This window comes from Palaemon carinicauda, chromosome 21 (genome assembly GCF_036898095.1).
Source record: "Palaemon carinicauda isolate YSFRI2023 chromosome 21, ASM3689809v2, whole genome shotgun sequence".
Classification (NCBI taxonomy): Eukaryota; Metazoa; Arthropoda; class Malacostraca; order Decapoda; family Palaemonidae; genus Palaemon; species Palaemon carinicauda.
Genome location: NC_090745.1, coordinates 373,682 through 390,535, shown reverse-complemented (window position 1 = coordinate 390,535; position 16,854 = coordinate 373,682). Strand labels below are relative to the sequence as shown.

General features: G+C 38.4%; 1 protein-coding gene across 1 annotated transcript in view; it reads right to left on the bottom strand.

Moving 5' to 3' along the window:
* Positions 1 to 2,720: 2,720 nt before the first annotated feature.
* LOC137614610 (uncharacterized) overlaps positions 2,721 to 16,854 on the bottom strand; it is a 17,569-nt gene continuing 3,435 nt past the window's right edge. Inside the window, exons 4-6 of the mRNA XM_068344309.1 lie at positions 15,334 to 15,400; positions 14,059 to 14,226; positions 2,721 to 3,029 (exon numbers count right to left, since the gene is read on the bottom strand). Coding sequence (XP_068200410.1) covers positions 2,742 to 3,029; positions 14,059 to 14,226; positions 15,334 to 15,400 — 523 coding nt within the window. The 3' untranslated portion in view covers positions 2,721 to 2,741. The remainder of the gene's footprint in view (positions 3,030 to 14,058; positions 14,227 to 15,333; positions 15,401 to 16,854) is intronic.

The window sequence follows — 16,854 nt, the reverse complement described above, 5'->3', positions numbered from 1 at the left end:
CATTTGCTCTTTTTGCCTATGTTGGGGATCCAAAATGTATTATTCTTAGTAAATTGTTTTTCCAAACCATCTTTTGTGACACCTCTGTTATATTCAGTACAGATGTCATCTAAATTCTAAAGCATACAACCTTACTGGCATATGATGATGATAACATAGAGGGGCACTCAGTAGAGCACAGACCTCCGCCGCGGCAGCTTATTTCTTGACCTTTGACCTTAACATGTATTAATTGGCGTGTATTTTCATACACTCAAATATGAACTAAGTGTGAAGTCTCTGTGACAACAAAGTCCAAACTTATGGCTGATTGCGTGAATTGGACATATTGATTGACCGTGACCTTGACCTTTGACCTTCTAAAATCTAATGGGTTTCAGCTTTTTACATAACACTTAATCCCTGCAAGTTCCATTACTCTATGACTAAAATTGTGGCCAGGAAGCTGTTCACAAACAAACCCACACACAAACAGGGGTGAAAACATAACCTCCTCCCAACTTCGTTGGCAGAGGTAACAAATGCAGTTTTTTTTTTAATCCACTTCAGGACAAAAGCCTCAGACAAGTCCATATTCATGTCTAGGGTTTGACCAGTTTTCATCACCATTCTGGCCAGTGCAGATTGATGATGGTGGGAGATTTTTGTCTGATCGCTCACATAGTCTGGTTACCCCTGACTAGTACAGCTTTGCTGATCATAACTATACACAATCATTTTCACCACGTAAAGGTATCCCTACTCAGAAAGGGGTCATATTATAAAAGTTCTGTTATATTTTTGTCTGTATAGAGAAGTACTGTACCAACCGTGTCACACGATCGTACATAGTAACAACATTTCATTTTGTGTATATATTATTCTTGTATCTTCGCTCTCCCCTTGCACTGATAAGAACCTGAAATAACATGTCTGTTTTTCTCAAAGTTAACTGTTAACTGTTGCCGTGTCAGTTGAACATGAAATTGCCTGTTATGTCTTTTGTGCCCATTCTGCCTGGAGTTTATGTATATAAAAATGGATGTTTTGTAATAAAGTTACTAAGTTGCTTTCATCCTGCCTTTGAGTCACAACCTTCTTCGATCTCCCCTCGCACTGATAAGAACCTGAAATAACACGGCCGTTTTTCTCACCGTTAACTGTTAACCAGTGCGGTGTCGCTTGAACATGAAATTGCCTGTTATGTCTTTTGTGCCCTTTTTGTCTGGAGTTTATGTATATATAAACGGATGTTCTGTAATAAAGTTACTCAGTTGCTTTCATCCTGCCTTTGAGTCACAGCCTTCTCTCGGCTCGTCACAGTACTGTAAACAGTGTGCTCTAATTAATCATTTGAAAATGGGTGTGAAGGTTACTTGTGGCATCTCCTAACTGAACAGTACCTTTTCAACGACTTTTCTAGGTCGTTCCAGCTTAGATGTGAAACATCTTAAAACTTTACCATCACTTGAAAACATATCTATCAATTAATCATTATCACTAGGTAAGCTACAAACCTAGTTGGAAAAGCAGAATGCTATACGCCCAGGGGCTCTAACAGGGAAATTAGCCCAGTGAGGAAAGGAAACAAGGAAAAATAAAATATTCTAACCACAGTGACAACTTAAAAGTATAAACTTAAACGAAAAAAACGAGAGGGAAAGAAATAAGATAGAATAGAGTGCCCGAGTGTACCCTCAAGCAAGAGAACTCTAACGCAAGACAGTGGAAGACCAAGGTACAGAGGTATGGCACTACCCAAGATAACTGTCTCTCTTTTCAGTACAAGTGTTCAATATTTTATTAGTTTACCACTCAAGCAGCATTAAGATTTTGTGACTCCTTTCATGCTCTCTGAATTCAATTCAGCTTAAGACAAGTTTTATAAATTTTACTTGCTTCCATATTAAGAGCAAAATAAATAATGTTGGGAAAAGAATAAAGTAGAGAGATCGTCAATACAAACTCCCTCTAATTATTAATTATTTTGCTATTTTCCTCTCATTCATTTTTCAATCTTTGTCTCTTATGTTTATCTTTTCACAAATAGGAATTTAATCGTTTGAAACCTGCTACTTAATTTAACGACCTTTTAGGCATATTAAATATATATTTGTGCATATCTTAAATGGTAAGAGAAAACTTTCAGATCCAGGTGGAGAGCATAATATTCCTCATCTTTAAATACTGAAAACAATTGTAATTATTCAACTTTCTGCTTTATTCATCAAACCAACCCAAGACCCAACAGTCCTTTAATATGCCAAATCTTTATTGTGTTTTACATTTACAAAATACCTTTTCCCAATCCATTATCATTTTAATATATAATATAGGATATAAAATACATAAAATAAAATATATATATCATATAATATATATGTATATTATATAATAGATATATATATATATATATATATATATATATATATATATACATATATATATGTATGTATATATATATATATATGTATTATATAATATATATATAATTTATATATATATATATATTATATAATACATATATATATATATATATATATATATATATGTATATATCTATATATATATAATTTATACATATATATATGTATGTATGTGTATATAACTATATATACAGTATATATATATGTATATATATATATATGTATATATATATATATATATATATATATGTATATATATAAATAATATATGACAACTATCAATAAATAATCAACCATCGATATGTACCAATTATCCACACGATGGATTTGATTCATCTATTCCCCATAAAGAATATACTCATAAGTGCAATTAAAGCCAGAATCTGCTACGAGCTCATCCGTCCTAAAGGACACCAACATGGGGCCGTGAGTCCCGTACACCACATGGTTCTCCTCGTCCAGGGTGCTCGAGCAGTAGGTCTGAGTGTCCGAAGGATATGGGGCCTCAAATGTGAATGACATGGCGTCCAAGCAGTATTCGGTTCCGTTATCGAAAGGTTCCTGCAGGGCGAACTGGTCGCAGCGGATCCGGACTGATACCTCGTATCCTTCGTTGGAAGGGCTCTGTAGCAGGATGGAAAGGTGGGTGAGATCTATTACGTCGATAAGTTGGTGATAGATATCACTGATCGGATGAGTATAATTGATGATTTATATTATATTACTGCTCATATTCATACGGAAAATGCCAAAGGGGTCATCGCGCTATTAACCAATAATCAAAGGAACGACAGAGAAAATAGAAAAAAGTACCAATAAAAAAATGAATAAGTTCTTATGGAACAAAAGATAAAAGGTGATAAGGACTTGACTAAAATCTTCAAAGGAATATATACATTAATGTGACCTCAAGCAAAGGAACTTGAACTCCTGTCTGTGGATGGTCACACTATGACAGAAAGATCACAACTCATGAATAGTGATCAATTTCCATAACTTCATAACCTGGTGCAAAACAACTAAATGAGGCAGCTGAAATAACGATACCTCAAAACATCTGAACACAAATGCTCTCATCAATGACGCAAAATTCCACAATTTCCCAATTCCAGAATAATATCATATTTCAAATTAACAATCTAATAGACTCCTCACAAGACTAAAGAAGGTAAAATTAAAACTAAACAGAAGCTGGAAACAAAAGACTGTAATTAAAATTAATATATGATTCTATCATTATGTTTCACCTAATTCTTCTACCTCTTTTCCACAAACCATGAAAAAGGTAAAAGGCAATATGATGTTCACCCAATTAGCTTTTGTATCAAAGCATAGAAAGAGTGGCTTTGGCATTATTCTTTTCTACTGTACTAGACAGGCCACTAGATTAAGTCAAATTGGTAGTTTTATTTTCTACACCAGGAACTTCTCAATGGCAACGACAGTCAAGGAGCCTGGCTTATTATCAACAACAGTCAAGGAACCTAGCCCAAAATCACTAATAATGTCAAGAAACATGGCCCAGAGTCAATAACAGTGTCAAAGAATCTGGCCCAGAATCAATATGTGTCATGGAGCCTAGCTCAGACTCAACAACCGTCAAGGAACCTGACAAGAAATCTCTGACAATGTCAAGGAACATGGCACAGAGTCAATAACAGAGTCAAGGAATCTGGCCCAGAATCAATATGTGTCAAAGAGCCTGGCTCAGAATCAACAACAGTCAAGGAACCTGGCCCAAAATCACTAACAATGTCAAGGAACATGGCCCATTGTCAATAAGTGACAAGTAACATGGCCCAGAGTCAATAAGAGTGTCAAGGAATCTTTCCAAGAATCAATATGTGTCAAGGAGCCTGGCTCAGAATCAACAACAGTCAAGGAACCTGGCCCCAAATCACTAACAATGTCAAGGAACATGCCTAGAGTCAATAACAGTGTCAAAGAATCTGGCCCAGAATCAATGAGTCAAGGAGCCTAGCTCAGACTCGACAACAGTCAAGGAACCTGGCCCAAAATCACTAACAATGTCAAGGAACATGGCCTAGAGCCAATAACAGTGTCAAGGAATCTGACCCAGAATCAATGAGTCAAGGAGCCTGGCTCAGACTCAACAACAGTCAAGGAATCTGGCCCAAAATCACTAACAATGTCAAGGAACATGGCCCATTGTCAATAAGTGTCAAGGAACATGGCCCAGAATCAATAACAGTGTCAAGGAATCTTTCCCAGAATCAATATGTGTCAAGGAGCCTGGCTCAGAATCAACAACAGTCAAGGAACCTGGCCCCAAATCACTAACAATGTCAAGGAACATGGCCTAGAGTCAATAACAGTGTCAAGGAATCTGGCCCAGAATCAATGTGTCAAGGAGCCTAGCTCAGACTCGACAACAGTCAAGGAACCTGGCCCAAAATCACTAACAATATCAAGGAACATGGCCTAGAGTCAATAACAGTGTCAAAGAATCTGGCCCAGAATCAATGTGTCAAGGAGCCTAGCTAAGACTCAAAAACAGTCAACAAACCTGGCCCAAAATCACTAACAATGTCAAAGAACATGGCCCAGAGTCAATAACATTGTCAAGGAATCTGGCCCAGAATCAATGTGTGTCAAGGAGCCTGGCTCAGAATCAACAACAGTCAAGGAACCTGGCCCAAAATCACTAATATTGCCAAGGAACATGGCCCATAGTCAATAACAATGTCAAGGAACATGGCCTAGAGTCAATAACGGTGTCAAGGAATCTAGCCCAGAATCAATGTGTCAAGGAGCCAAGTTTAGACTCAAAAACAGTCAACGAACCTGGCCCAAAATCACTAACAATGTCAAAGAACATGGCCCAGAGTCAATAACATTGTCAAGGAATCCGGCCCAAAATCAATGTGTGTCAAGGAGCCTGGCTCAGAATCAACAACAGCCAAGGAACCTGGCCCCAAATCACTAACAATGTCAAGGAACATGGCCTAGAGCCAATAACAGTGTCAAGGAATCTGACCCAGAATCAATGAATCAAGGAGCCTGGCTCAGAATCAACAACAGTCAAGGAATCTGGCCCAAAATCACTAACAATGTCAAGGAACATGGCCCATTGTCAATAACTGTCAAGGAACATGGCCCAGAATCAATAACAGAGTCAAGGAATCTTTCCCAGAATCAATATGTGTCAAGGAGCCTGGCTCAGAATCAACAACAGTCAAGGAACCTGGCCCCAAATCACTAACAATGTCCAGGAACATGGCCTAGAGTCAATAACAGTGTCAAGGAATCTGGCCCAGAATCAATGTGTCAAGGAGCCTAGCTCAGACTCGACTACAGTCAAGGAACCTGGCCCAAAATCACTAACAATGTCAAGGAACATGGCCTAGAGTCAATAACAGTGTCAAGGAATCTGGCCCAGAATCAATGTGTCAAGGAGCCTAGCTCGGACTCAAAAACAGTCAACGAACCTGGCCCAAAATCACTAACAATGTCAAAGAACATGGCCCAGAGTCAATAACATTATCAAGGAATCTGGCCCAGAATCAATGTGTGTCAAGGAGCCTGGCTCAGAATCAACAACAGTCAAGGAACCTGGCCCAAAATCACTAATATTGCCAAGGAACATGGCCCATAGTCAATAACAGTGTCAAGGAACATGGCCCAGAGTCAATAGCAGTGTCAAGGAACATGACCCATAGTCAATAACAATGTCAAGGAACATGGCCTAGAGTCAATAACGGTGTCAAGGAAACTAGCCCAGAATCAATGTGTCAAGGAGCCTAACTCAGACTCAACAACAGTCAAGGAACCTGGCCCAAAAATCACTAACAATGTCAAGGAACATGGCCTAGAGTCAATAACAGAGTCAAGGAATCTGGCCCAGAATCAATGTGTCAAGGAGCCTAGCTCAGACTCGACAACAGTCAAGGAACCTGGCCCAAAATCACTAACAATGTCAAGGAACATGGCCTAGAGTCAATAACAGTGTCAAGGAATCTGGCCCAGAATCAATGTGTCAAGGAGCCTAGCTCAGACTCAAAAACAGTCAACGAACCTGGCCCAAAATCACTAACAATGTCAAAGAACATGGCCCAGAGTCAATAACATTGTCAAGGAATCTGGCCCAGAATCAATGTGTGTCAAGGAGCCTGGCTCAGAATCAACAACAGTCAAGGAACCTGGCCCCAAATCACTAACAATGTCAAGGAACATGGCCTAGAGTCAATAACAGTGTCAAGGAATCTGGCCCAGAATCAATGTGTGTCAAGGAGCCTGGCTCAAAATCAACAACAGTCAAGGAACCTGGCCCCAAATCACTAACAATGTCAAGGAACATGGCCTAGAGTCAATAACAGTGTCAAGGAATCTGGCCCAGAATCAATGTGTGTCAAGGAGCCTGGCTCAGAATCAACAACAGCCAAGGAACCTGGCCCAAAATCACTAACAATGTCAAGGAACATGGCCTAGAGCCAATAACAGTGTCAAGGAATCTGACCCAGAATCAATGAGTCAAGGAGCCTGGCTCAGACTCAACAACAGTCAAGGAATCTGGCCCAAAATCACTAACAATGTCAAGGAACATGGCCTAGAGTCAATAACAGTGTCAAGGAATCTGGCCCAGAATCAATGTGTGTCAAGGAGTCTGGCTCAGAATCAACAACAGTCAAGGAACCTGGCCCAAAATCACTAACAATGTCAAGGAACATGGCCTAGAGTCAATAACAGTGTAAAGGAATCTGGCCCAGAATCAATGTGTCAAGGAGCCTAGCTCAGACTCAAAAACAGTCAACGAACCTGGCCCAAAATCAATAACAATGTCAAGGAACATGGCCCAGAGTCAGTAACAGTGTCAAGGAACATGGCCCAGAGTCAATAACAGTGTCATGGAATCTGGCCCAGAATCAATGTGTCAAGGAGCCTGGCTCAGAATCAACAACAGTCAAGGAACCTGGCCCAAAATCACTAACAATGTCAAGGAACATGGCCTAAAGTCAATAACAGTGTCAAGGAATCTGGCCCAGAATCAATGTGTCAAGGAGCCTAGCTCAGACTCAAAAACAGTCAACGAACCTGGCCCAAAATCAATAACAATGTCAAGGAACATGGCCCAAAATCACTAACAATGTCAAGGAACATGGCCCAGAGTCAATAACATTGTCAAGGAATTTGGCCCAGAATCAATGTGTGTCAAGGAGCCTGGCTCAGAATCAACAACAGTCAAGGAACCTGGCCCCAAATCACTAACAATGTAAAGGAACATGGCCTAGAGTCAATAACAGTGTCAAGGAATCTGACCCAGAATCAATGTGTGTCAAGGAACCTGGCTCAGAATCAACAACAGTCAAGGAACCTGGCCCAAAATTAATAACAATGTCAAGGAACATGGCCTAGAGTCAATAACAGTGTCAAGGAATCTGGCCCAGAATCAATGTGTATCAAGGAGCCTGGCTCAGAATCAACAACAGTCAAGGAACCTGGCCCAAAATCACTAACAATGTCAAGGAACATGGCCTAGAGTCAATAACAGTGTCAAGGAATCTGGCCCAGAATCAATGTGTCAGGGAGCCTAGCTCAGACTCAAAAACAGTCAACGAACCTGGCCCAAAATCACTAACAATGTCAAAGAACATGGCCCAGAGTCAATAACATTGTCAAGGAATCTGGCCCAGAATCAATGTGTGTCAAGGAGCCTGGCTCAGAATCAACAACAGTCAAGGAACCTGGCCCCAAATCACTAACAATGTCAAGGAACATGGCCGAGAGTCAATAACAGTGTCAAGGAATCTGGCCCAGAATCAATGTGTGTCAAGGAGCCTGGCTCAGAATCAACAACAGACAAGGAACCTGGCCCCAAATCACTAACAATGTCAAGGAACATGGCCTAGAGCCTATAACAGTGTCAAGGAATCTGACCCAGAATCAATGAGTCAATGAGCCTGGCTCAGACTCAACAACAGTCAGGAATCTGGCCCAAAATCACTAACAATGTCAAGGAACATGGCCCATTGTCAATAAGTGTCAAGGAACATGGCCCAGAATCAATAACAGTGTCAAGGAATCTTTCCCAGAATCAATATGTGTCAAGGAGCCTGGCTCAGAATCAACAACAGTCAAGGAACCTGGCCCCAAATCACTAACAATGTCAAGGAACATGGCCTAGAGTCAATAACAGTGTCAAGGAATCTGGCCCAGAATCAATGTGTCAAGGAGCCTAGCTCAGACTCAAAAACAGTCAACGAACCTGGCCCAAAATCACTAACAATGTCAAAGAACATGGCCCAGAGTCAATAACAGTGTCAAGGAATCTGGCCCAGAATCAATGTGTGTCAAGGAGCCTGGCTCAGAATCAACAACAGTCAAGGAACCTGGCCCAAAAATCACTAATATTGCCAAGGAACATGGCCCATAGTCAATAACAATATCAAGGAACATGGCCTAGAGTCAATAACGGTGTCAAGGAATCTAGCCCAGAATCAATGTGTCAAGGAGCCTAGCTCAGACTCAAAAACAGTCAACGAACCTGGCCCAAAATCACTAACAATGTCAAAGAACATGGCCCAGAGTCAATAACATTGTCAAGGAATCTGGCCCAGAATCAATGTGTGTCAAGGAGCCTGGCTCAGAATCAACAACAGTCAAGGAACCTGGCCCATAATCACTAATATTGCCAAGGAACATGGCCCATAGTAAATAACAGTATCAAGGAACATGGCCCAGAGTCAATAGCAGTGTCAAGGAACATGACCCATAGTTAATAACAATGTCAAGGAACATGGCCTAGAGTCAATAACAGTGTCAAGGAATCTGGCCCAGAATCAATGTGTCAAGGAGCCTAGCTCAGACTCAAAAACAGTCAACGAACCTGGCCCAAAATCACTAACAATGTCAAAGCACATGGCCCAGAGTCAATAACAGTGATAAGGAATCTGGCCCAGAATCAATATGTGTCAAGGAGCCTGGCTCAGAATCAACAACAGTCAAGGAACCTGGCCCAAAATCACTAATATTGCCAAGGAACATGGCCCAGAGTCAATAACAGTGTCAAGGAACATGGGCCAGAGTCAATAGCAGTGTCAAGGAACATGGCCTAGAGTCAATAACGGTGTCAAGGAATCTGGCCCAGAATCAATGTGTCAAGGAGCCTGGCTCAGACTCAACAACAGTCAACGAACCTGGCCCAAAATCACTAGCAATGTCAAAGAACATGGCCCAGAGTCAGTAACAGTGTCAAGGAACATGGCCCAGAGTCAATAACAGTGTCAAGGAATCTGGCCCAGAATCAATGTGTCAAGGAGCCTGGCTCAGACTCAACAACAGTCAACGAACCTGGCCCAAAATCACTAACAATGTTAAAGAACATGGCCAAGAGTCAGTAACAGTGTCAAGGAACATGGCCCCGAGTCAATAACAGTGTCAAGGAATCTGGCCCAGAATTAGTGTCAAGAAGCATGGCTCAGACTCAACAACAGTCAATGAACCTGGCCCAAAATCACTAACAATGTCAAAGAACATGGCCCAGAGTCAGTAACAGTGTCAAGGAACATGGCCCAGAGTCAATAACAGTGTCAAAGAATCTGGCCCAGAATCAATGTGTCAAGAAGCACGGGTCAGACTCAACAACAGTCAACGATCCTGGCCCAAAATCACTAACAATGTCAAAGAACATGGCCCAGAGTCAGTAGCAGTGTCAAGGAACATGGCCCAGAGTCAATAACAGTGTCAAGGAATCTGGCCCAGAATTAGTGTCAAGAAGCATGGCTCAGACTCAACAACAGTCAATGAACCTGGCCCAAAATCACTAACAATGTCAAAGAACATGGCCCAGAGTCAGTAGCAGTGTCAAGGAACATGGCCCAGAGTCAATAACAGTGTCAAGGAATCTGACCCAGAATCAATGTGTCAAGGAGCCTGGCTCAGACTCAACAACAGTCAACGAACCTGGCCCAAAATCACTAACAATGTTAAAGAACATGGCCAAGAGTCAGTAACAGTGTCAATGTCAAGGAACATGGCCCAGAGTCAATAACAGTGTCAAGGAATCTGGCCCAGAATCAGTGTCAAGAAGCATGGCTCAGACTCAACAACAGTCAAGGAACCTGGCCCAAAATCACTAACAATGTCAAAGAACATGGCCCATAGTCAATAACAGTGTCAAGGAATCTGACCCAGAATCAATGTTTCAAGGAGCCTAGCTCAGACTCAACAACAGTCAAGAAATCTGGCCCAGAATCAATGTTTCAAGGAGCCTAGCTCAGACTCAACAACCGTCAAGGAACCTGGCCCGAAATCACTAATGATGTCAAGGAACATGGCCCAGTGTCAATAACAGTGTCAAGGAACATGGCACAGAGTCAATAACAGTGTCAAGGAATCTGGCCCAGAATCAATGTGTGTGTCAAGGACCCTAGCTCAGACTCAACAACAGTCAAGGAACCTGGCCCAAAATCACTAATGATGTCAAGGAACATGGCCCAGTGTCAATCAGTGTCAAGGAACATGGCCCAGAGTTAATGACAGTGTCAAGGAACATGGCCCAGAGTCAATAACAGTGGCAAGGAATCTTCCCCAGAATCAATATGTGTCAAGGAGCCTGGCTCAGAATCAACAACAGTCAAGGAACCTGGCCCAAAATCACTAATATTGTCAAGGAACATGGCCCAGAGTCAATAACAGTGTCAAGGAACATGGCCCAGAGTCAATAGTAGTGTCACGGAATCTTTCCCAGAATCAATGTGTGTCAAGGAGCCTGGCTCAGACTCAACAACAGTCAAGGAATCTGGCCCAAAATCACTAATAATGTCAAGGAACATGGCCCAGAGTCAATAACAGTGTCAAGGAACATGGCCCAGAGTCAATAACAGTGTCAAGGAATCTGGCCCAGAATCAATGTGTGTCAAGGAGCCTGGCTCAGACTCAACAACAGTCAAGGAATCTGGCCCAAAATCACTAATAATGTCAAGGAACATGGCCCAGATTCAATTACAGTGTCAAGGAATCTTTCCCAGAATCAATGTGTGTCAAGGAGCCTGGCTCAGAATCAACAACAGTCAAGGAACCTGGCCCAAAATCACTAACAGTGTCAAGGAATCTGGCCCATGGTGAATAACAGTGTCAAGGAATCTGGCCCAGAATCAATGTGTCAAAGAGCCTAGCTCAGACTCAACAACAGTCAAGGAACCTAGCCCAAAATCACTAACAATGTCAAAGAACATGGCCCAGAGTCAGTAACAGTGTCAAGGAACATGGCCCAGAGTCAATAACAGTGTCAAGGAATCTGGCCCAGAATCAATGTGTCAAGGAGCCTAGCTCAGACTCAACAACAGTCAAGGAATCTGACCCAAAATCACTAATAATGTCAAGGAACATGGCCCAGAGTCAGTAACAGTGTCAAGGAACATGGCCCAGAGTCAATAACAGTGTCAAGGAATCTGGCCCAGAATCAATGTGTGTCAAGGAGCCTGGCTCAGACTCAACAACAGTCAAGGAATCTGGCCCAAAATCCCTAATAATGTCAAGGAATCTGGCCCATAGTCAATTACAGTGTCAAGGAATCTTTCCCAGAATAAATGTGTGTCAAGGAGCCTGGCTCAGAATCAACAACAGTCAAGGAACCTGGCCCAAAATCACTAACAGTGTCAAGGAATCTGGCCCATAGTCAATAACAGTGTCAAGGAATCTGGCCCAGAATCAATGTGTCAAAGAGCCTAGCTCAGACTCAACAACAGTCAGGGAATCTGGCCCAGAATCAAGGAATTCTATGAGAAAAATACATAACTCTGGACCAAGAATAACAGGCAGCTGGCTCAAGGTTACCATTAAGCAACCCGCACAGCTTTATTTAACCCTTCCTTTACAAGATGTACCTCCAGTACCTAATGGGAACATCGTAGTTAAAGGCTAAGAGATTTCCATGATCAACATATCAACAGTAAATTTGTGAATGACAGACGAAGTTTACTATGGAATGGAATGTGGAATTACTCTCAAGGCCAAGAACTGAAACTCTAGAAGTTATTCAGTTCTTTGAAATCTATTATGTAACTATACTCGATTTTTTTTATTTGGCGCATTTGCGCTGACTCGCAGGGATGCTCTTTTAGTTCAGAAAAGTTTCCTATTAGCTGATTAGTTGGACAAAATCATTCTAACCAACCAGCTATTGGGAAAATTTTCCGAGCTAAAAGGGCACCCCTTGCGAGTCAGTGAAATGAATCTCATTAAAAAAAAAATTGAGTATAGACCAAACCAGCCATTTCGTTGAATTAAAAACTAAATTATCCTAATAGAGTTGCAAACATCAGACTAGTTTAGTCTGAAGTAACAATCTCATTCTTCGCAAACGACATGGATAGTGTATTGCAGATGTTGCTAATTCGGAGAATAACTCACTCCATCAGTCTTTCCTATAACAGACTTCACGTTCCTTTAGCATAGGGTGGCTCCAGAAAAAATAAAAGCAACATAACGGTTACTGTAACATTCATCGTCTTTGCAAAATTACAAATGTATATATATATATATATATATATATATATATATATATATATATATATATATATATATATATATATATATGTGTGTGTGTGTGTGTGTGTATATATATGTATATATATGTATATAATATATATATACCTGCCTCTTTTTCATGGAAAACTTATTGTCTCTTGAACAAGTTTTTTTTTTTCTTTTTTTTTTAACGTCCTGGCTTTATATTATCCAGCCATACTTGCGTCAGTCCGTAACGAAGACACGAAAGTGAGAATAATATTCTCAAGATGAAATAGAAATAAAAATTGTTATGCATTATTTCTCTTTTCATCATTTCCTACTGATTTTTCCCCGCATAGAAGTACAGCTTCTTTAGCTTTACTTTACTACAATAAATAACGCTCACTAAAGACCAAATATTTCAAGGGTACCCTATGAAAATCTGTAAGATATCTCATCTATCTTGTTAAAAAAAAAAAAAAAACTATAACATTATTATTATTATCATTATTATTATTATTATTATTATTATTATTATTATTATTATTATTATTATTATTATTATTATTATTTCCTAAGCTACAACCCTAGTTGGAAAAGCAGGATGCTATAAGCCCAATGGCCCCAACAAGGAAAATAACTCAGTAAGGAAAGGAAATAATCAATAAACTACTATAGAAGTTCAAGAGAAATAACAACAATAAACAAAATCTTTCATATATAAACTATAAAAACTTCAAAATAACAAGAGGAAGAGAAATATGATAGAATAGTGTTCCTGAGTTTACCCTCAAGTAAGAGAACTCTACTAGTCACAGTTGTCTAATTCTCAAATTACCACTAGTTAACATTACAAGCATTACGAGCATTTATAGAGAACTTGCCTATAGCTACAGCGACAGTATAAGGGGATAGGATAGGTGGGGGAGGGGGGGGGGGGGAAGAATTAGTATATTGGAAGGATTGAAGGGGAAAGTGTTAAAATGAAATACAATGGGAGGTGAAAAGATGTGGGCATACCCAATAGCTCTGTATTGTCGGTTTTTAGTGCTAACATCATGTCCTGTGGACTACCACATGGTGATTTCTCATGTCAGACTCCAAGAGACTTATGTTTCCATGAGATTTCCTTTTCTAGAGTTTAACTATTTGTGTTTATTTACTTTTTGCTTTGAAAACTTACCTGGAAGAACCAGTTACAAGCTACATTGCCCGGGTAGTTCAAAGGGAAATTAGGACTTCTGAAAGTTCCAGTTGGACCATCGTTCTCTATGTTGTAGGCTCCTCCACATAGCTTGAAACTCTCGATGATTGTGAAGAAACCTCTTGCTCTTGGGCTGTCCTCTTTAGTCTGTAACGTGAGTGATTGTGTAATTAATCACTCAATTCATTCATTTATTTGAAAATTAAATATGTAATGAATTGGTAAATAAAAACATTAAGTATAATCATTATACTCGATTGTTGTGAATAAACCTCTTGCTCTTGGGCTGTCCTCTTTAGTCTGTAACGTGAGTGATTGTGTAATTAATCATTCAATTAATTCATTTATTTGGAAATTAATATGTAATAAATTAATAAATAAGAAATTTATTAAGTATAATGAATAAACAGTATGGCAATTGAGGTAACAAAATATAACTGTATGTAGTTAATTCCTTAATTTGACAATTAAATATGTAATAATTCAAAAAAAAAATAATTCACTTAATAAATATAATCAATATAAAGTACGATAATTGAAAAAATATAACTGCGCAATGTAGTAAATAAATGAAAATAAATAAATTTATTAAATATTAATCGACATATGTTGAAAATTAAGAGATACCAAATTATAATTTTAAACATATACATATAGAACTAATCTAATAATTAAATATATATATATATATATATATATATATATATGTATATATATATACATACATATATATATATATATATATATATCAACAATTCGATAAATGACAATAACTAAAAGGCACCGAAATAAAGATATTGCAATGTAAATACATGAGAATTATTCACATAAATTCATAAAGAAAATAAAAAAGGTGATGTACTAATTTAACAATGAACATAAATATTACAAAACATAAGGACATAAATGAACACCAGAAGCTAATTGCCTTGAAAATAAATAAGAATATAAATAATACACAAATGCAAAAAAAAAAAAAAAAAAAAAAGAAAGGCAAAACCATTGATTAAAACTGCTTTAATTAATTATCATGAGTCTTGAATGATATTTCATATCTAGTTGGAGCATAAGAAAATCTTTAGATTGGAACTATGGAAATGAAGTCAATTGGCTAAACATAAACAATCTTATGCCTTAGGTTTGTTTATTTTTTATAGAATGAAACAAACAAAGTTAAAAATTTACGTTGCAAAATTAACAGGTCATTAAATCAGTAAGAGTAATAATACCCTAAGTAATTATACTTATACTTACTACAAAATGGAATTCGAAGCTATCTTCTATTGTTGTCCACTCAATGTCACTGTAAGTCCCACAGTAACTATGATGGAAAAGAAAACAAATGGCTAAAATTAGATAGGTGCATATTCTAACTAATTTCTCTTCCTCATGTTTTGTTAAAGTTTCTATAGTTTACATAGGAGATATTTATTTTAATATTATTCTTAAAATATTTATTTTTTTCCTTATTTCCTTTCCTCACTGGACTATTTTAATTGTTGGAGCCCTTGGGCTTATAGCATTCTGGTTTTCCAACTAGGGTTGTAGCTTAACAATTAATAATAATAATAATAATAATAATAATAATAATAATAATAATAATATTCTAACTTGCAGAGACTAAAACAGAAAAACGACACTGTACAGAATTAAGATGAGTAATTACAAAGAAAAAGACAGCGTTTGAATATCCATAGGGCAGGCTGTGGGTGGAGCAACTTCATCCCTTAAATGCTCTTAATGGTTTTTAAAATATTTTATTTTAATTTTTCATTACTTCGTATATCGTTTATTTATTTCCTTGTTTCCTTTCCTCACAGGGCTATTTTTCCCTGTTCGAGCCCTTTGGCTTAAAGCATCTTGCTTTTCCAACTGGGGCTGTAGTTTGGCCAGTAATAATAATAATAATAATAATAATAATAATAATAATAATAATAATAATAATAATAATAATGCTTGCAGAAATGTGTATGCTGAGATATCTTGTCTATGAATCTCTTACGCACTTTTAGCATCCATTATTTTAAAAAACAATACTATTATTATTTCCTGTAGCTTTTTCTTATCTTCAGATATACAGTTTTGAAGAAATTTGTTACTGTGCAGCTCCGTCTATTCAACTTTTGTCCACAACTGTTTCAACCAATAACTAACAGCTTTCATCATGAAATCCCACAATACCTGCTACTTGGGATCCAGGAAAAGTTCTGGAGGCATATAGCGGAATCTCTCCTTATTAGGGGGGGGGGGGTTGAGGATATTGTCTGAGGAAACTTGTATATTCTGAGGCACACTGCTTTAAAGCTCAAATGCATTAGGTAACATTAATATGTCTCCATACTTATTTTGTTTCCATAAAATCACGCAAAAATTTTAACATACGTCATGAGAATTTAAACATTTCATCATACGACAGAAAAGTGTTTGAGAATTTAAACATTCAACATACGACAGATAAATGTTTGAGAATTACAAATTTTTAGCATACGACAGAGAAATTTTTGAGAATTTATATTCAGCTGTTTGTGCAAACCAGAACCAAGGGTTAGCTAGCTTCATTATTAACCAAAATGTAAATGAAAAGCTGGTCAGCCTGAATAACTCACTTTACATTTATTATTACTACTACTATTATTATTATTATTATTATTATTATTATTATTATTATTATCATGCCAAGCTACAATTATGATTGGAAAAGTAGAATGGTACAAGCCCAAGGGCTTCAACAGGGAAAGCAGCCCAGTGAGGAAAGGAAATAAGGAAATAGGAAAT